General features: G+C 49.8%; 2 protein-coding genes across 3 annotated transcripts in view; both read right to left on the minus strand.

Annotated features, from left to right (window-relative positions):
- Positions 1-590: 590 nt before the first annotated feature.
- On the minus strand, positions 591-12,522 carry CDKL1 (cyclin dependent kinase like 1). 2 transcript variants are annotated; one of them, XM_053979615.1, is made up of 9 exons: positions 12,287-12,522; positions 9,766-9,887; positions 7,848-7,920; positions 5,876-5,966; positions 5,009-5,209; positions 3,442-3,497; positions 2,980-3,036; positions 2,333-2,488; positions 591-1,484 (listed from the first exon to the last, which is right to left on the minus strand). In XM_053979615.1, the coding sequence occupies exons 1-9, from the start codon at positions 12,452-12,454 to the stop codon at positions 1,377-1,379; spliced, it is 1,032 nt and encodes a 343-aa protein (XP_053835590.1). In that variant the 5' UTR covers positions 12,455-12,522; the 3' UTR covers positions 591-1,376. The 2 variants fall into 2 exon arrangements, with proteins under 2 accessions (XP_053835590.1, XP_053835589.1); XM_053979614.1 differs by having other exon boundaries at positions 3,415-3,497.
- Positions 12,523-16,649: 4,127 nt separating this feature from the next.
- Positions 16,650-19,443, minus strand: part of MAP4K5 (mitogen-activated protein kinase kinase kinase kinase 5) — a 59,339-nt gene continuing 56,545 nt past the window's right edge. The window contains exons 31-33 of the mRNA XM_053979620.1: positions 19,134-19,204; positions 18,368-18,423; positions 16,650-16,952 (exon numbers count right to left, since the gene is read on the minus strand). Of these exons, the coding sequence (XP_053835595.1) occupies positions 16,865-16,952; positions 18,368-18,423; positions 19,134-19,204 (215 nt within the window). The 3' untranslated portion in view covers positions 16,650-16,864. The remainder of the gene's footprint in view (positions 16,953-18,367; positions 18,424-19,133; positions 19,205-19,443) is intronic.

Raw genomic sequence — 19,443 nt, forward strand, 5'->3', positions numbered from 1 at the left:
TGAGGCCGTTCCCTCTCCTCCTGTCCCTGTTCCTGGAGCAGAGCCCGACCCCCCCGGCTGTCCCCTCCTGTCAGGAGCTGTGCAGAGCCACAGGGTCCCCCCTGAGCCTCCTTTGCTCCAGGCTCAGCCCCTTCCCAGCTCCCTCAGCCTCTCCTGGAGCTCCAGGCCCTTCCCAGCTCCATTCCCTTCCCTGGACAAGCTCCAGCCCCTCAATGCCCTTCTTGTGAGAGACTCAAAAGTGCCTTTTGAGTGAGGCAGGGCCTCACTGGTGCCAGCACAGTGGGAATGGCTCATCCTCAGGGAGAGCACAGCATTTTCACTCAAATCCCTGGGTTTGGGCAAGGGAAGGGCAGAAGGCAGCGACTCCAAGCAGTCAGATGCACAGTGCTGTCTCAGAGCTGGTTCTCCACGTGTGAGGAAACAGAAGGCCAACAGGCACACACAGGACATGGCATCTGTCCCACTGAAAGGGCTTTTACTGCTGTGGAACACAAAATGTACTGGCAAAACTCTTTTGCTCTAAGTGTCAGTAAAAAGAGGATGTTCTTGCCCAGTAGTAAAGTTTTATATAGCAAAATACCTCCAGTAAATTGGAAAAAGCTACATTTCTTTTATTTAAAATCATCACAATATTATATTCTGAGATTCCACAAACCCCAGTCGTTCTAATACAAACACTTAGGTAGAATTCCTGCCTGTGTCTGGCCATTGTTATAAATTACATTCATTATTAGTTTTGATAAAATCACTTTTGTAACTACAAGCAAGTGCCCTCACTCTTGTCAGCAGCAGAATTCAAGGATAAAACTCTCAGGAGAAGCTCTGGAAAGACTAAAGACAGGGCAGGGATGTTGTTGCTCTGTTCTCCTGGTGTCTGGAGCCTGTGAATTGCCCAGCAGCACTCTGAGGCCTTTGAGCTCTGTAAGGGCAGGAGTGAGCCCGTGTGGAGCTGGGACCGCCCTGGAGCAGCCAGGCAGCCCCTCCCAGCCTGGGCTGCCCCAGCACATCTTCAGCCCTTGAGCAGCACAGGCACAGCTCCTCACAGAGCAGGGACTCGTGTATTTGGCAAGGTGGAGTTCTCCTGCCAAGTCTGAAATGCAGGAGACAGAGCTTTAAATTTCATCCTGTAAGCACTGGGTGGGGTAATCCTGAACCAGGAGGCAATCAGGAATTAAAGCAGAATGCATTTGCCTTTGTACACAGAGCACTAAGATGAGCTTGGAGTTCTTTCTGCATCACTTCCTCTCCATCAGTGACCCAGAGTACAGATCACTCTGTACATGCCATAACTTTTAGTAATTTAGGTTTCCACTGTGTATCCTCCATTTATAAATCCTGGATGACTTTGAACAACTGAGTTTTGATGTGCCACCTGGTCAGATGTTTGGGAAGTGGTACTTTGATTTCCTTGTCTTGCAGCAGTTCTTCTTGCTGTCCAAAGCTGGGAGAACTTTGCTGCAGGTCAGCTGAGGCAGGTGCTGTAACTAAAGGCAAGGTTACACCATGTGCATTTGTTTAGAATGGGAATAAAGCACACATGGAATCAATTTTCACATGGAATATGAGCAATAAAACTATCCCTACTGTAATCCTGTACTTTCCAAACTAAGATTCTGAGGTTTTATGACTCGACTGCAACAAGAACAACTCATTAAAGAATTCCATTAGGCAAGAAAAATATCCCAGGTCACAGAAATGGAAGAGGCCAATCAGTGTGACCCAGAATTGACACTCTGTAGCAGTTCTCCATCCCTCACCTCCAACTTCCCTGTCTGTCCCAGCTCAGCTTTAGAGCTGCCATGGGGAATGTGGCTCAGAGGAATAAAGAACTGTGGAATGAGCTGCATTGTGAGGCTGGATTTGGGGACTTGGGATGGAGTCTGGAAAAGCCAGAGCAGCAGGGAGACATTTGCTTGGCAGCTCCAGCTGCAGAAACACGCAGTGCGTGGGGTAACGTGTGGAACTGCTACAAACAGAAGTTGTGTTTATTCCATCTACATAATTCAGGATTAAAAAGCACCTGAGTGCTCAAAATTAAACCAGCCACCTGAGTGTGCCAGTCTGTCCAGCCCTCCTGCTGCTCTTTGTCAGGAATGCACATTCCTGCATGAACCTTACTGTGACAGGGCTGTGCTGTTTATCCCCAGTGCCCCATGGAGCCGCAGTGCAAAATCCAGTTTGTACGGAGTTACTCTTTAGCCAGGGGTTGTTTCCTCCTCAGGATAAAAGCAAGAGCAGCCCAACACCCTCACCTGCCAGCACAGCCCACCCTGCGAGCCAGCAAAAGAACAGCCCCTCCTGACTGGAATATTCAACAGTATGGAAAGCTTACCCCTGGCATGTGCTTCCGAGGCAGCCTGGCTGCTTTCCGAGAGCCCTTCTCGTGTTCTTTGCCCAGCTCTGCTGCTGCCCTGAAGCTGTCAAAGTAGGGGTGCTGCAGCAGCTGCTCACAGCTCTGCCTCTCCGCAGGGTCCATCCGAAGGCAGCCCTCACAAAAGATGGAGGAAAACACTCCTTACACAGCCCTGCACAATTCCAGCTGCTCCCCACAGCCCAAGAGTATTCCCACAGGTACACGTGTTAATAATTTTTTAATGGATTCTAAGAGTGGCTTTTCAGAGTCAGCACGAAGCTTGAGGAGCAGCTAATTATCCAACAATTACAAAAATTAATCATGGAATGGTTTGGGTTGGAAGGCACCTTACAGATCATCTTGTTCCAACCCCCTGCCCTGGGCAGGGACACCTTCCACTATCCCAGGCTGCTCTGAGCCCTGTCCAGCCTGGCCTTGGACACTTGCAGGGGTGGGGAGTCCACAACTGTAGTAGGAATTGTGGCTCAAGGAAGAGGTGCAATCACATGGGGCAGCAAACCAGGTCTGTTTTTCAGTGAATCTCTGGTATGTCAGTCCCAGACTCTCACACCAGATCATTTGTTTATCCCAGCACAGGGCTCCTCCACAAGCTGGAGCTTCCTTACCTTCATGAGAGCCAGTGCAGAGTATGAAATATTGGGGAATTTCACTTCCAATGGCTCCTGCAGGGAAAAAAAAAAAGTGAATGGACTCATATTAGCAAACTTTTCATCCATCAGGGTACCAAGACCCAGCTTTCCATAGGAACATGACCTGTTCCTCACAAAATGCCTCCATCACTCCTTATGTGCCCAGAGGCCTGGCAGCTCTGAGGATGTGCCACCAGAAATGGGGAAAGCAGCAGAGATCAAACATTTTTTGACTGCTTTTACACAGGCTGTAAGTTAAAATGTCATGAGAGGTTCAGCCACCTCCAAATATTCTGGTGCACACTGGCAAAGTAGAGGACAAAGCTTTTGGATAGGGAAAAAATGCTGCACAGCAAAGGGCTGGGCAAAGGGTGGGGAAGGGAGGGAAGTGCAGCTGGAGGCAGCTCTTACCATGCTCTCTGGGTCTGGAATTCTTACCCCACTGAAGAACTGGTTGGTGCTGAACACTTGCTGGTGCCTGGGAATGAGATCCCCTTTGACCGAGAATTTTAAAAAGAAAAAAAAAAAAGGAGTAATTTGCTTAATTTCACAGTGCCTGCATTGAACATGGTTGTATCCTCTAACAAGGCTGATGCCACCCTAGACAGCATCTGAGTATCACCAAGTGAGCCAAGGCAATGTTCTTTTGTGACAATTAATGTCCATTTGGGCCATCAGTGATCCCACACCGTGTGACTGCTGAAGGAAAGGCTGGAACAAGAGTTCCAGCTTCAGGAGAATTTAACTCCTTTTGGGTGAAATTCTCTTTGGACACTCCTGAGGGTGCTGTACAGGGCAGAGCTGGAACACAGCCCCACCTGAACCTGCTGTAGCTTTTCCCTGAGGCCACATTTTTGAAGCTTAGAGCAAGGAAAATGTTAAAATCAAATCCATAGCAAAGGAGCCAGTACAATGCCAATCCCATAATGGCACAGCTTCAATCAAGGAGCTTTGCTCTGTGAACACTGCCTCACTCCAGCACCTGGATCCAACAATCAGTGGGAATCTCCTCAGGCTGAAACCCTGTCATTAAAAATCAATTATAACTGCCTAACACTGGCATTAATGAATTCTGGAGGATGAAGCAGTCAGTGATGAACTATTTTTCTAGCTAAGGAGCTTATCTGTTTAAAGCCATTAGTCACCTTTGTAGTTTTATAAACTGTTCAGTTAAAATTACAACTCTCTGTTCATTCCAACAAATACCAGTGAAAAGTGGGGGGTTGTTCGTTGTCACCCAAGAAATCTGATGTTCCACACCAAAACTGAAAAGAATCAATGGGACTGGATTAGTTTAAGTGTTATGGGGGATAATGGCTCTTTTATTTAACAAATAAATATGGAGTGGCTCCTAAATTCATTGATGAACAACAAGAAACACGTGGAACAGACAAGCTGTGATGTTCACACTCCCCTTCCCAGGCACACAGCCATCAACAGGCACTGACAACACTTCTGAGACCTCCAAAGCTGGGATGAATTGAATCCAGCTGTTCACTGACCACTTTGTTTGGTACCAATCCCTGAAAAACACCTGGATCTTTTAAACCTTTGTGCAAAACATTCCTGGTCCTTTCTGATACAGGCACCTCATGTTTTTGTCTATGTGGACACAGCTGAAGTTGCTGGCTCCCCCACCCCAGCAGGGACCAGGAGGGGCATCCAGTGGTCACCAAACACATCCAAGATCTTTCCTAATCTGCCCTGCACCAGACCTAGCTTCCAGGAGGGTAAGGAGACTGGAGGGATGGTTCCAGGCAGTCTGCAGGCAACGATCCTGATTCTCAGCCTGGACCACTGCGAGCCTTGTTAGCCCGTGTACACAATGCCAGGAAAAGCCAGCTCCTTCTTAAGGACAGGAACCCCTCAAATAAACCAGCACCTTCTAAAGGGAGACATCTGCTGGGTAAATTCCCCCCTGGCTACTCCCCGTTCCCACCACAGAGGGCATCCCTCCTGGGCAAGCTCCGGTGCTGCCAGGGCTGTGGGTGCCGGGGACACTCACCCAGGGTTCTGCGGATGAGGTACAGCTGGTCCACGTCCGACTTGCCCGGCCACAGCGGCAGCCCCGAGAGCAGCTCGGCGAAGACGCAGCCGATGGCCCACACGTCCACGGGGGGGCCGTACTGGGTGTCCCCCACCAGCAGCTCCGGGGAGCGGTACCACCTGGTGGCCACGTAGTCGGTGTAGTAGTCACTGGGACCAGCTGGCTCGGGGTCAGGGGAGAGAGACACCAACACAGGAACGCGGGATCAGAGCGATGCAGAGGAGCCATCGTCACTTGTTACATTTTGGGGCAGGCCAGAGCTGCAGGAGCACGGTGAGTCACTGGCCACCAGCAGAACCCAACTCTGGAAAACTCAGGATCTGGTAAAAATCAAGACCGTGTTTTCCTCCAAATGTGCAGAGCTCCACAGCAGGGCCCTGCAGCAGCCAGTGGGCAGTTCTCAGAACCCATGTGATTTGTCTGAAGAGCAGCTAAAAAAAGCCAGATTAGGGGGTTTATTTACAACGGAAAATGTGAAGCCATTGTTTGCAGAGGCAGCCAGAGGGGCTTTTCCTGCCAGGGAGCTCCAGCTGTGGCTCCAGCCCTGCACAAACAACTGGGCAGCTCCGAGACGCCCAAGGCCGGCTTCCATCTCCCAGTGCCAGCACCCCCAGCGGCTCAGCAGGGAGCTCAGTTTGTTTACAGATGTCACCGCCGTGTCTGGGCTCCCTCCCTGTAAGGTTCAGGAATCTCTACCCAGCCTTCAGCAGAGCTTCCCTGGGAAAACACACTCATGCAGGAGGATTTGCAGTGCCCCAGACACAGGTAAGTGAGGGTTGGAGTGGCTCAGCCCACACTCCCAGTACATGAAGAGTCAGCACTCACTCAGTATCCGAGCAAATCCAAAGTCACAGAGTTTGATGACCGAGTGCTTTGTTATCAGGATGTTCTCTGGCTTTACATCCCGGTGGATGCACTGGAAGAAGAAGAAAAAAGCAAGGTTACAAGTATTTAACCTGGCCCTCAGATAAATTCAGCCACAGTCCCTTGCTCTCTGTGCCAGGCAGTTACTCCTGCTGAAAGGGAAGCTGGAAGGATTTCTGAGCAGCAGGACAATGACCTGTCCATAGCCCACCTTCGGGGAAATCACTGTGCAGGCCCCCAGCTTCAGCTGCCAGCTCTGTATCCCCTGGACAACACGGAGGCAGCTCCCTGAACCCTGGGAAGCTCCTGCTGAATGAATTTGCTGACAAAGCTCAGCAAGAGCTCTGCTCAGCACAGGTTGGACACATCCAGAGCTGTGTCCAGCTTGGGACCCTCCAGAGAGGGAAGATGTGACTCCAGTGAAGGGCCACTGAAACTGACAGGACTGCAGTGTCTGACATCCAAGGAGAGGATGAGGGAGCTGGGGCCATCAAGAAAAGGCTCCCAGTGAAACTCTTCAATGTGCATTAAATACCTGACGGAAAGCAGTAAAAGAGACTGAGCCAGGCTGTTCTTGGTGGTGCACTGAAAGGACACAGACCATTTAAACCTAACCAATTTATTTTATCTTTTCTACTGAGGACATGGCCAGACACCCAAACAGATTGTCCAGAGAGTCTGTGGAGCCTCCAGCCTTGGAGATACTGAAATCCTGACTGGAAAAGTTTCTGAACAGCCTGTTCTAGCTGAGCCAGACTGACTAGAAGGCTTGGGTGAGGAGATCTCCAGAGCCCCCTTCCAACATCAGCAATTCTGTGATTCTTTGGAGGTGACCTTGTCCTTCACAACAACCAAATTTGGGCTTGGCAAAGAATTTCTGCTGATCAAACTAAAAAGGACTTTATTTCTTTTGTTCTACTCAACTCACTGGGGTCTCACTCACATTGTCCCTCTTCCATCACCACTTCAGAGCAAACCCCTTGGACTTTCCTTGCCAAGCTGGTGGTAAATTATTGTGCCTCCTCCTGAGGACTGAAATGCTGCTTATGAAGCCACTGTCATGGAGCTCCAAAAAGGGCAGCTGCATAAAACCTCATTACCTGTGATCTACAGCAGGTCAGGCTGCAGCATCTCATTGTTCCCTCTGCTCTCAAACTCCATTCAATCTTCCAGACTGAGCAGGGGAACAGAAAAAAGACGCAAACCAACAAATCTTGGAAGCAGGAGAGACCTGTGGCCAAGTTCCTGTGGCTCAGCTGGACGTAATTCTCTCAGCAAAGACAGAACACCCATTCCAGGGCCATCTCCTGCCCCACTCTTAAATCTCAAATGTTGGCAGATGAACAAAAACAAAGACAAATAGAGCTAAGTTTGCCTAAAGAGCTTCTCCAAAAGGCTCCTTTTCCTTCCCCGCTTCTTAAAATGCTCCCCCTGAAGTATCTGACACACACACAACTCGTGTCTCCCTCCAGAGAGCAGAGGAAGGAGTAAAAACTGTGTCTAAGTTTTGAAATCTGTTCACTGGTGCCACGATTCAACCCCATGCCAAGTCAAGTGAAGGACTTTCTGTGAAATCAGCAGCAGTTTGCACAGGTCCCAGCTGATGAGCTGGTAAGGCAAGTTCCTGAAGGTCAGCAGTAGTCCAGGGCCCCTGGAATCACACAAGGATCATTCCCATTTCTCCTAGAAGCTTGTCTAAGGTCATTGGAGCAAATAATTTCCCGACAGCCAAGCCAAGGGGCCTGTGGTGTGGCAGTGAAGGCAGCTGGTGTGGGTATACACCAATATTTCAGATGTGTTTCCTGTTCAAAACAGGAGATTCCACCTGACTCCATCCCGTGAAAGCTCTGGAATCAGGAAAATGCCAACAGAACCCCCCTCTCTCCTCCAAGGCCATGTTCCAGCAATCATTAGTGCAGGTCAGGGGACTCACATTGTGTTTATGGCAGAAGTTCACAGCCTGCAGGGTCTGCCAGGTTATGCTCTTCACCAGGTACTCTGGCACCCTGTTGGAAAAAAACACAGTTTTATTTTAGCCATTAATAATAAATTCACTATTTCAGGGAAAATGAGTGCTGGCATTGTACAGGGATCTCTGAGCAAAACCATCAGGGAAGTCAGGAAACACTTCCAGAGCCAGTCAGTGCAACAAGGATTTATTTGCCCCTGTGACCACACAGCCAAGTGTGGGAGTCCATATCAGACCCTGTCCTACAATTCCTGGCAGTCCTGAAATGCCAGCAGGAATTTCTGCCTCCACAGCTCTCAGGGCTGGAACTGCTGGAGTATCCATGGTGTAGATACATGGCATGCTGCCATGGCACTGATTGTCCAGAGTGGAGAGGTGAAAAATGGGCCAGGGAAGGGTGCTCAGACAAAAGTATAAAGCTCTGCTTTGGTTTGGATCCCCCTCCTTCCCTCTCACAGCCAGCAAACACTTCCCAGCCCCCTCTCCTTTCTTTCAGTTACTGGGCAACAGTTCTTGAACTTCCTTGGCTGTCTATAATGATCTTCAACAACCCCAGGAAAGGCAGAAGTGACAATCTTGGCATTTTCCAACTTAAACACAATTTTATTTCACATGTTTAATGCTGAAAAACTTCTGATTCATAATAAAGAAAAAAAAACTATCCAAAAATAAACCAAAACAATGCAAGCCTGAGTTTTTCTTTCAAGCTTGGCTTTCACTTTGTGCTGTCAGCGGGTCAGTGACACACTGCTGACACTGTGAGTAGAGATTCCTTCCAGAAACATCCCAGAATGATGGGAGTGCTGCTGTGACAGCTTGAAAAGGGGATGGAGTTGGTCAAATGAGCTGGAATCAACACGTGCCCACCCATCTTAAGACCACAAAAGACTTGACCATCTGCCCTAGCAAAGCTGAAAAGCAAAGCATGCAGCCAGCTGTCACATGTTCCTTCACGCTGGAGCTGTTCTGATGACCAGTCAGCAAACGGGAAGCATTTCCTTCAGGAGAGTTATCCATCCCCTCTTCAGATTCCAGGTGAACAGGTTCAAGGTGGGGTGGCAGCTCACAAAGCTGTCAGCTTTGTCACATGCTATCAGCATGTTCCATTCTCCTGGTGCTCCTCACCCGGGAGAAAGGGAGTAAATAACAAGCTCTTGTTTACTCAACCCCCCCATGAGCCTCCTGCAGGCAAATTCACAGCCCCAGGCCTGTGAAATGATTTATGGACTTGTGCTTGGCATTTCCACAGCACCAAGGCACCTGGATAATTAGGGACAGTGGGAGTGCTGTTTACAGGGTGTGGACAGAACAAACCCTGTGTGCAGCTCACGCTTGGTGCAAGCACCTGTTTGAAGAGGAGTTTTTGCAGACAGGCGCAGGCACAGCTCCTGGGAACTCTTGCTCACTCTGGAGGGCTGGAAGTGTTCAAAAGCACAGATGTGGCACTTGGGGACAACAGTTTAGTGGTGAGCACGGCAGTGCTGCATAAACAGCTGGACTCGATGGTCTCAGAAGGCTTTTCCAACCTAAAATGATTCTGCAAGTCCCCGATTCTGTATCTGGGTGCCCAGTGCCCACAGTGATGGGAGCAGTGGGAGGAGCAGGACACAAGCTGCTCCCAAGCCCCGGGTTCGCTGCTCCCCCGGCAGCCAGAGCCCTCCCGAATGCTCGGCTCGGCGCTCCCGTCTCCGTGGTGAGCGGGGCTGGGCAGGAACGCGGCTCCCACGCCGTTCTTGTGCCAAACCGCAGTAACGCAGACAGTCCCGGGCACCGGGCTGAGAAACCTCTCGTGTCATTAATGGAATTCCTCTGGAAAGCCACAGGGCAGGAGCACGGACACCCCGCCCCTGTGCTCGGAGCTCCCGGGAGAGGGGCCACTCACCCGCGGGGGTGCTTGTCCAGCTCCTGCAGCACGGTGTGCTCGCAGTACTCGAACACCAGGTGCAGCCGCCGCTTCCTCCTGAACACCTCCAGCAGGTTCACCAGGTTGGGGTGTTTGAGTTGCTGCAACACACAGGGGGTGGGCTGGTCAGGAACTGCACAGGGTGAAGGTGGTGGGCACAGGGTTGTCCTTCAGGGTCACAATTCCTTAAGCTGAACCCTTTCTACAAGCACAGCTCAGCTGCAGCTCAGCCTCTGTGTACTTATTTTGGGAGCTGACCTAAATGGGTGGGCAGCAAGCTCTTCCCAGTGCTCCATCTAGCCCTGCCCTCTGGCAGAGGGAAGCCCCAATATCCCCCTTGTCCTTGGATATTGGGAAGGAATTCCTGGCTGGGAGGGTGGGCAGGCCCTGGCACAGGGTGCCCAGAGCAGCTGTGGCTGCCCCTGGATCCCTGGCAGTGCCCAAGGCCAGCTTGGACAGGGCTTGGAGCCACCTGGGACAGTGGAAGGTGTCCCTGCCATGGCAGGGGGTGGAATGGGATGATCTTTGGAATCCCTTCCAACCCAAACCATTCTGGGATTCTATGGTTTCAAGAGTCTGCAAATTCCCACTCCACGTCCCTTGGCTCCTGGCCACAAAAATCCCTTGGTCTGCAAGGTGTTTACTGGGCAGAAAAATGATTTATCAAGGCCCATCATTTTCTACTGCTGAAACACAATCTCACTCCAACTCTGACAAACAGGAGTTGCCTAAGCCAGGAAGTGCCTCAACAAACAAACAAACAAACAAGCAAACAAAGTTTCTATTTGCAGAGAAAAAGCTGAAAAGAGTCAAGCAGGTCTGTACTTGTTAAAGTAAACAGTGTCCCAACACAGATCCTGCTGTTCCTGGCTGTGGAACTTTGGATCCTTAAGGATGATGCAGTTCCCAGCTGCTTTACAAGGGACTTCTGCCATGATTATTTTCCTGTTCAGATGTTTAATATCACTTAAATCTTAATGTAAATCTAGCATTACTCACTGAAATAATATAGCTACATGTCCTGTGTTTACCAAGGATAGGAGAAAAACTTTGTCTGCTTCTTCCAAGATGTAACTGAAAAATAATTATGCTTTTTCATAGATGATTGCTTTCCTAGGATAGCAGGTGTACAAATCATGAGCACCCCGGAAAAAGTGCAAAGGGGACACTTCCAATTTCTTGGAACACAAAGCTGAGGGTACAGTGTGCCATCCATCACCCAGCAGCAAGTTTGTAACAAACAAAAACAAATATTTTTTTTTTTCACACAACACATTCCTAAAGCCTCAGGAAACTATGGAGACCAAATGAACACACGAGTTCCAAAGAGATGGGACAGAGTCCCAAAAGTCTGCAGATGCATGAAGCGACAGGCACAGCCTTTGCTGCAGAATCCTTGCCCAGAAGTTGGGAATGTGAAAGGAAACCTTACCTGATCGTCTCCCCCTTCTCCCAGGTCTCTCCTTATTTCTGCATGCTGGATAGACCTGGGGTGTGACTCACTGCAGATGCTCCCTGCTTTTATTTCGTGGGGGAAATAAAGCCAGAGGCTGAAGGAGTAACCCATTTCTGTGTGAGGATGAGCTCTCACAGAGAGGTCAGGAAAGGATCAGCAGAGACAAGGCTCACTGGTGCCGGTTCTGCTGTGGCTTCCATGTGGAACACCCGACCCCGCACAGCCCCTGGCATTCAATCCACAGCTGGATCCTGCACAGCCAGGGGCTCAGAAAGGGCGTTTGAAGGAGGAGCTGGGGCAGATTTATCAGCTGCGGAGCAGGAAGAGCTGTGTCCCCTGGCTGTCCCCCTCCTCACGCTGTCCAGCCTCACTTTTTGCCCATGTGTTTTATATTGGCTCCAACTGTTCTGGGCAATCTCCTGGACGCAGAGGGGTCTGTGACACACACCAAGGGCAGAGCTGTGCCCACACCGGCCAGGGCATCGCTGGCTCCGTGGGGGACAGAGCCCGGGTCAATCCCTCTGTGCAGGGCACACCGTGACTGCGCTGATGCTCCTCCTGAAGAAATCCGCCGGCACCTGGCGGCTGCTCATGGCCGCGTCTCAGCTCCCACCTGCTCCTGCCTGCGCTGGGCAGGATCACCCGGCATCGCCAGCCCCGGACAAGCGGGCCGGACATTCCCTGGCACCGGCTTTCTCCCAGAGGAACTGACTGACCTGGGCACTTCATGGTGGCTCCTTCACGCCCGTCTCTGCTTCCCCCCTCACGACACCCCATCCCCTCACAGGTGCCCTCATGCCCCGTCTCTTCATGGCTGCCCTCACACCCCGTCCCCTCACGACGCCCCGTCCCCTCAAGACTCTCTGTCTCCGCCTGTCCTCACACCTTGCAGCCACACGATGTCCCTTCACGGATGTCCTCACACCCTGACCCCTCACGACCGTCCCCGGCAGCTCCCTCAGGGCTCGCCGCTCCCCGCCGGGGCTGCCCATGGCGGGCACAGCCCGTGCCGGCAGCAGGGTCCATCCCGCCCCGCCCGCGCACCTTGAGCATGCGGATCTCCCTCAGGGCGATCTTCCGGATCACCGGGTCCTCCTCGGACTCCAGGAACTTCTTGATGGCCACAATCTGCCCCGTGTCTTTGTTGCGGCACTTAAAGACGACGCCGTAGGAGCCCTCCCCGACCTTGCCCAGCTTCTCGTAGCGCTCCATGGCCGGGCGGCCCCGCCGCGCTCCGCCGCCGCCTCAGCCGGAGCCGGGGCCGGGGCGGGCCCCGGGCGGGGGAGTCTCCCCGGCGGGCACGGCCCCAGGAACCGCCCCGGGGACACCGCCACGGCCGGGGCGGTCCCGGGGGGAAAGGAGGGAGAGTAGGGCATCGCCATGGCCGCTGCCGGGGCCACTCGCTGACTCCGCGCCTCACGATCCCCCCGGGCTTCACGGCCCGCAGCGCCGTGTTCATGGAGTCACAGAACCACTCATGGACTGGGTCGGAAAGGACCTTAACGACCACCCAGCTCCAACCACCCTGCTATGATCATGTTGTCTTTGCCCCTCTCTGCCTTTCCACAGGATCGCTAGGTTTGACTCCGTTTTCCTGCAGGGTTGGAAAAGGGAACAACCTTCCACAGGGTCTGCACTCCCCTCTGGCACCTGGAGGTTTCCCTGGAACATCTTCCCACTGCACGGTTCCAGAATCTCGGCTCTCTGTCACTGAATGGGCTCCTGTCAGCAGCCAGACCCTTCCTTTGGTCGAGCTTTTCCATCCCTGACCATCCTTTTATCTTTCCTGCTGCAACCGTCTGGGTCCCTGGATCCTCATCCCTCTCCTCATCCCCTGGCCTTTTGTGGTGGTAATTGCTTTCAATATTAGATCTGAGTATGACTGTGGGCACCCCACTCCATTTCATGCCTCCTCCCTCCCCAATCCTTTCCTGAGGTGCTTCCCAACTCAGAACAAAGATCCACTAATTATTTTTCTTCCCAAGCCAGGTTCATCAGGGATGTGCAGTCCTCATATTCAAGATTGACGCCTAGAGGTAACAATCTCCTGCAGAGGAGGAATATTGCTGTATATTTATTTATAGATATAACTACCAGTAATTGGCAGTTGTGTTGTCCAAAGTCACACTCATTATATCATTTTTTCAGCCTCCTTTTCCCTCTACCTCAGCAGATCCCTGAAGATCTGGGACACAGCTACAACACCTGAAGCACCTGCAGCAAACAAAGTGTGAGGACAATGTGTAAACTGCTCTAGATCCTGATGAGGCTGAGCTGTGTGTTTTCCTACTCTGAGCAGCCCTTTGAAGCCCACTCTTCCCAGGTTCAAGGCAGCCAGTCTCTGCTTTTCCAGCCAAACAACTCCTGAGTGGTTCCTCCGTGCTCCCAGGTGACTGGGCCGGGAATAATTTGTCCCTGCTCCTGTGATTTCTCCCTCCTGTGCAGTCCCCGGGAGCTGCTGCTGGCTCCCTGCAGTCTGCAGGACAGAGAGCAGCGGCGCCAGGCCCTTCCCACAGCAGCCACAAAACCTGGAGCTTGGCTGGATTCTCCCCAGATCCCTCTGACGAGGCATTGTTCCCAGCGAGTCACCACGGCACGGATCAAATAAAGCAGTTTATTTGGCATAGACTGAACTGCAACAGAAATTCCCGTGGAACAAAGCCTGGTTACACAAACTGAACGAGTGCAGTTATGAGTCTCAGTTACACCTAACGACTAAACAAGGTAAAAAAAAAAAGCACATTTCAGAGTCTCCCAGTCTTGTCCTTTCCATCCAGAGACACCGTGGCTCCCCTGATGCGTTGTACCTTTCTTCTTTAAAGAGATGTCAGCACAATTCCAGCTGTATTTTTCACTTGCAAGGAATTTGGTTCGGAAATCCAAAGAGATTAATCCACAGACTGCTCTTCCCATGCTGTTTGTACTTCCAAGAGCTCTGGGACCCTCTTTTAAGGCTTTCAAGTCAGGTACGTGACCTCGTGCATCCAGTAATTAAAATTTTGATAAATGTTGAGCGAGGAAAGAGGGGCTGAGCAAGCTTTTGCTTCATCACCCCCGAGCTCCCCCTGTTAGGCTTTCTCAAGCCTGGTTTAAATTCCACAAAAACAAAGGTACAGACAATACCAGACTAAATGAAACAGTTAAACACAAATTATACTGATCAGAGTCACCGAGGCTGGCTGGAACACACAAATCTGCTCTGTGGTACGGAACAAAGTGAGGTTTTACACTAGGAAACAGCATCTTGCAGATCATGCCAAAAAATGCCACTGTCCATGAAACCAGCACTAAGCATTTCACAACATGCCATTAGAAATGCTTCAACAGCTAAAAAAGGTTTGATTAAACGAGGACTTTCCTAAGTTTATTCTTTAGGATCCAGCAAAACATCAGCAATTCGTGTCAAAGAAAAATACTTTCAGCTCGTTATTTCTGCATGACAGTGTCAAGAGTTATTTACTCCAGTTATTCCCCATAAATATTCAGATTTTATTTACAGGTTTCTCTAGTCTTTTAGAGATCTCCTTTAAGTGTTTTCAAAGATGAAGCTGAAATTACCTTCTGTAGTGAATGAGGTAAATTAAGAAGTGTTTGCTCTACAATATCTACACCTGGTGCTTCACTTCACCTTAATTTTTGTTTTAAAGACCAGGAGAGGCACCATTTGAGGTTAATCACCAGTCACTGTTACCTGTGGAGAAGTAATTTCAATACTAGAGAACTCTTTTAGAAGACAAAAAACACTCGTCCTGCTTTTAATACTGCAGATGCAATTCCAGCTGACCGCCCCTAAAGCACATTTTTCATGCTCTGTGGAGTGATTTATAAATTTCATCTCTACACTTACTACTTATTAAGCTTTGACACAGTGTCAGAACTGAAAAGCTTGACTTGATTTGGATGTCAAGTCAGCAAGAATTAGTTTTAATGACAGTGGCTGAAATGCTAAATGTGTGCAGGGCTGTTTTCCCCTCTGGACCTTCCCAACTTGCAGCTGTCCTGAGCAAGGAGACGTCCCTGAGCCATCACGTGGGCCCAGACAATTCCCTCCCTGTTAAATTATGGATCACGGAGCCCGATGCCAACACAGCACCAAACCACTCCCAGCTCTCACACACCTTTCCTGCTCTGCCCAAATGACCTGGGAATTCCAGCCTCTCCTTCCTAGGCAGCAGATCTCAGAGCTGAACAGGCATTTAATGAAAAAAACCCTTCCATTCCAATGTTTCTGAGCTGCTGCTGCACCTGCCCGAGGAGCGTTCACATCAAAGCCAGCAGGGTAATGTGAGGTAGTAAAACCAGATGCTCTCCTGGAGTCAGTCTATATTTAATGGTACCTCAAGAATTTTAATTAATGAGGAAGACAAAAGGAACCGATGCGACTCTTCAATGGAGAAAAGAGAAAGGAGAAAAAAAAAATGCAGGTGACCAAAAAGTGATCAAAGCTTGGCTACAGAATACTGGTTCTTATCATGTTTATTTATACTCACAGCTGGGGCAGCAGCCATTCCCAAAGCACAGCAGCTGGAATGCTGCTCAGGCTCAGCTGTGGCTCCAGGCTCCCCTCTGGAACAGCATAAATAAACCACACGTCGTGGGCAGTTGGATACATGATACTTTCATTCATTAAGGATGATGACCTGCTACAATTTCCACTTCATGTCACAAGGCTTATCCCTAATTTATGAAAATAAAGCATATATGTTTTGTACATTTTTATATATATATGTATAAATATATATATAAAAAATACACACTGCCAGGCAACTTCACACACATGCACACGCACACACACATGGATATTGTACACAGCCACCCAGGAGCAACAAGTCTGATATCAATATTTTACTTTGTGTACACACACCCTACGTCTAGGAAGTAAGAAAATCCCTTTTATGGCAATTCTGCAGGCAGAAAAATCAGTACAAAATACTTTGTTGTACAAAACTGCATTTTTTTTTTTTACATGATCACCCAACACGGTAACACACCCCTCAGTAATGCACTACACCCCTACGAGGAAAAAGAATAATCAAATCTTTATACAATTGTAAAAAAAAAAAAAAAAAAAGTAAGCTGCTCTGCAACCTTCCTTTGCTAAAAGTTAGACATTACCCCATCCTAGCAGCAGATTAATAAATAAGGATTAAATAGTCTATTATACAAAGCCATACCCAATGGCAGATTTAAAACCAAAAAGCTTTGCAGATACTTCCACTTCCTACACAAATCTTTGTTTTATTAAGAATAAGACTCAGTATAAAACAGGGCAACAGCCAGCACTAGATCTGTATCTACAGAATAAAAGGAAAACCCAAGGGAAGGGGAAATATTTAACAGTTTATGGCACCTTTACTGCAGAACACGTTTCAAGGCTCTGTTTCCCTAGAACTAACGAGTAAAGGGCTCTTTATCTCAGCTTTTATTAAGCAAACTCGACATAACCAACCACACAGTGGCAAGAGACAGAACCAGCTGTTCCCAGCTGCAAAAATGGATTGATTCCCACCCTAAAAACCAGCACAACTCGGGTGTCAGACAAGAAGCAGCAAGTCCCGGTTTCCCGGCGCTCCTGGGTCCCAGCGTGGCCAATTCCCTCTGCTCTCTGGGGGCGAGTGCTGCTCAGTAACTGTTCTCATGTCCAGCCAGGATGTAGAGGTTGCTGTGAGCTGTGGGGTTTTCTGTGGGCCTGCTCTCCAGCACAACCACTCTGCAACCGAACACAAACGGGATCCACAGTTAGGGGCAAAGAACAGCTCTTGGTGTAACTCCTGAGGAGGAAACTCAGGGGTTTCTACAGCTTGGAGACAGAGGTTCACCCAAATCTCTTGGGTGTTTCATTCTTTAACCAGTTCCCTCATTTTCCAGCATCACTGATAAAAACACTCAAGGACAAGATACAGTGGAAGTGTTGGAACTGGATGATTTTTAAGGTCCCTTCCAACCCAATTCATTCTGTAATTCCATGATCCCATCATCTGCAGCCCAAATGTTTATCCCTCCTACATCTTCTGACAGGCAACCTCAACAATTCTCCTCCCTCCTAAATATTGATCACCTCATGGGTTCAACAGGGATCACTCAACCCCAGCTCTGCCTTTGTCCTGCTGGATCACGTTCCTGTGGGCCACTCTGGAAAATGATTCTCTCCTTGTCTTGGCACACTGACCACTGCTGGACCTTGACCATCAGCTGGTGTGGCTGGGCCTTTGACCTCCCTTCTCCCTCCCAAATGCTGAGCATTTCTCTGCACCAGTTCCTGTTGTTTTTAGGATTAAACTTGTCTCTGCTTTTTGTTTTCCTCAAAGAGTTTCCAACGAAGTCTCTGAACAGCCTCTGTCCCTGATCCTCACCTCTGCACCTGAGCAGTTCCAGAGTGATCCAAGGTAAAAAGGTGACTCCACATCTCACTGGAATGGCAGGAAAACTCCTGCTCCATTTGTACAGAGATGAAAATACAAACCAAAGGGTTTGGCAGTTCCAAGGCCAGATGAGGGAGCAGAGGATCAGGGATTTGAGAGCAGGAGGTGTTCAAGGCTCTGAGCCACCTGCTCTAGTGGAAGGTGGCCCTGTCCAGGTGTGGAACAAGGTGAGCTTTAGGGTCCCTTCCAACCAAACCAGTCTGGATTCTGGGGCTGAAGTGACTGCTGGACTCATCCCTGTCTGCTCCTACATTATCCTCTGGCTGGCTGAGAATCCACAAGTGAATGTGTCCAACCTGGAGCCTGGGGCAGCTCCTGCTCAGGCTGCAAACCTGGGGACAGCTGCACCTCTTCCCACCTGTGCAGCTGGAAGGGATCAGCTGGATCTTATGGAAAATGTGTGGATTTGGATCACTGTGACTTAAAACCTGAGTTCTGGTTTGCTATTTCCAGAGCAGCCAAAGTTGCTTTTAACTGACTGCTGCCAAGGGAATTCCCAGCTCACCAGGACAATCCAAAACCAGGAGCAGGCTTTTCCAGAAGTGCACTGGGCACCCTGCAAGCCCAGAGCATCTCTCCTCTCTCTCCCTGACACTTGGTGCCCACAGACAGAGCTGGGCTGGGCTGGAAGCCAGGCCCAGCTGGGAACTAGAAAAGCTGGTTTAAATAAAACAAAAGGTTTCTGTTTCTGCAGGGGGATTACCTGTCTGAGCCCAGCAGGCGGAAAACCCTGGTTTCATCAGATATCTCCTGGGTCACCTGCAGAAAAATGCAAATATTCACATCCATTTCAGCAGCACAAGGAAATGTATTGGTCTGAGTTGGAAGTAAAGAAACATTAAAATGCAATTTAATGCAAAGTACAGGACTGAAATGGATAAATTGATATTAAGCATTGTGGAATGTGAGCATTCTCACTTGGGAAGCAGAGATGATGCCTCAGGTTTTACATTTAATATTTTTCACATTCTGTGCTGCTTTAGTGTCTGGGTCTGGGCTTCATATTATGGGATGGTGAGCTCTCTGCACAGAGCAGGGAGACAAAACAATTCCTGCTCCAGCTGGGCACCAAGGACAAATGATCCAAAGCTCAGGCCCAGGAGCACAAACAGTGTGGGCTGGAGAGAGAAAAACAAGCAGGATGGGAGTGCCTGGGCTAAAGCTGGAATGGGACAATGAACTGCAAGGTGCAAATGGAGCAGAGCTGATCCCAGTGAGAGCCCCCGGGAGCGCTCGTGCATTTTGGGACCATTTTGGTTCCTCTTGGCTGCAGCCCTGGCTGGGCTCTGGTGCTGCCCAAGGTGGATCCATGGAGGAGATCCTTTGAATAAATCCCTGCTTTATTCTGTGACTCCATCCAGCCTCTGCTCCAGGGCAGCCTGCTTAGGGCATCAGAGAGAGAAGCCAAAGGATCCAGTGGTAAATAAGGAACAGGAGGAATTAAACTGGAGAGGTTGGAGATCACTTACTTCATCTGACTTGAAGCTCTTGCCCTGCATGCCATGTTTCCAGAAGGCCAGCACGCTGTCCTGAAGGCACACTGCAAAGGAGGGACACATCACACCCCATTCCCTGCATCCTGCTTTTCCCAAAGCCTCTGGAGAAGCCCTCAGGAAGTGTAAAAACAAACACGGCCAAGCAAAGCACCACGGGCTGCTGGAAATGACACATCACCTGAATTATTACATTTACTTCAAAACAGATGAATGATGGAAAATAGGAGTTTTCCATTCAGGGACAGAGAAAGCACAGAGCTGCCAGCTCTGAGTGATTTAATTC

The sequence above is a fragment of the Vidua macroura genome, chromosome 6 (assembly GCF_024509145.1).
Source record: "Vidua macroura isolate BioBank_ID:100142 chromosome 6, ASM2450914v1, whole genome shotgun sequence".
Classification (NCBI taxonomy): Eukaryota; Metazoa; Chordata; class Aves; order Passeriformes; family Viduidae; genus Vidua; species Vidua macroura.

Bases quoted from the DNA above. Each gene is read 5' to 3' on its own strand.
- CDKL1 (XM_053979614.1), bottom strand. From the start codon at position 12,454: ATGGAGCGCTACGAGAAGCTGGGCAAGGTCGGGGAGGGCTCCTACGGC. The intron at 7,921-9,765 runs GTGAGTGGCCCC...TTTTTCCAACAG, and splicing joins CTGGACAAGCACCCCCGCGG to GGTGCCAGAGTACCTGGTGA. The intron at 1,485-2,332 runs GTAAGCTTTCCA...CCTTGCCTTTAG, and splicing joins CTCGGAAGCACATGCCAGGG to TTACAGCACCTGCCTCAGCT.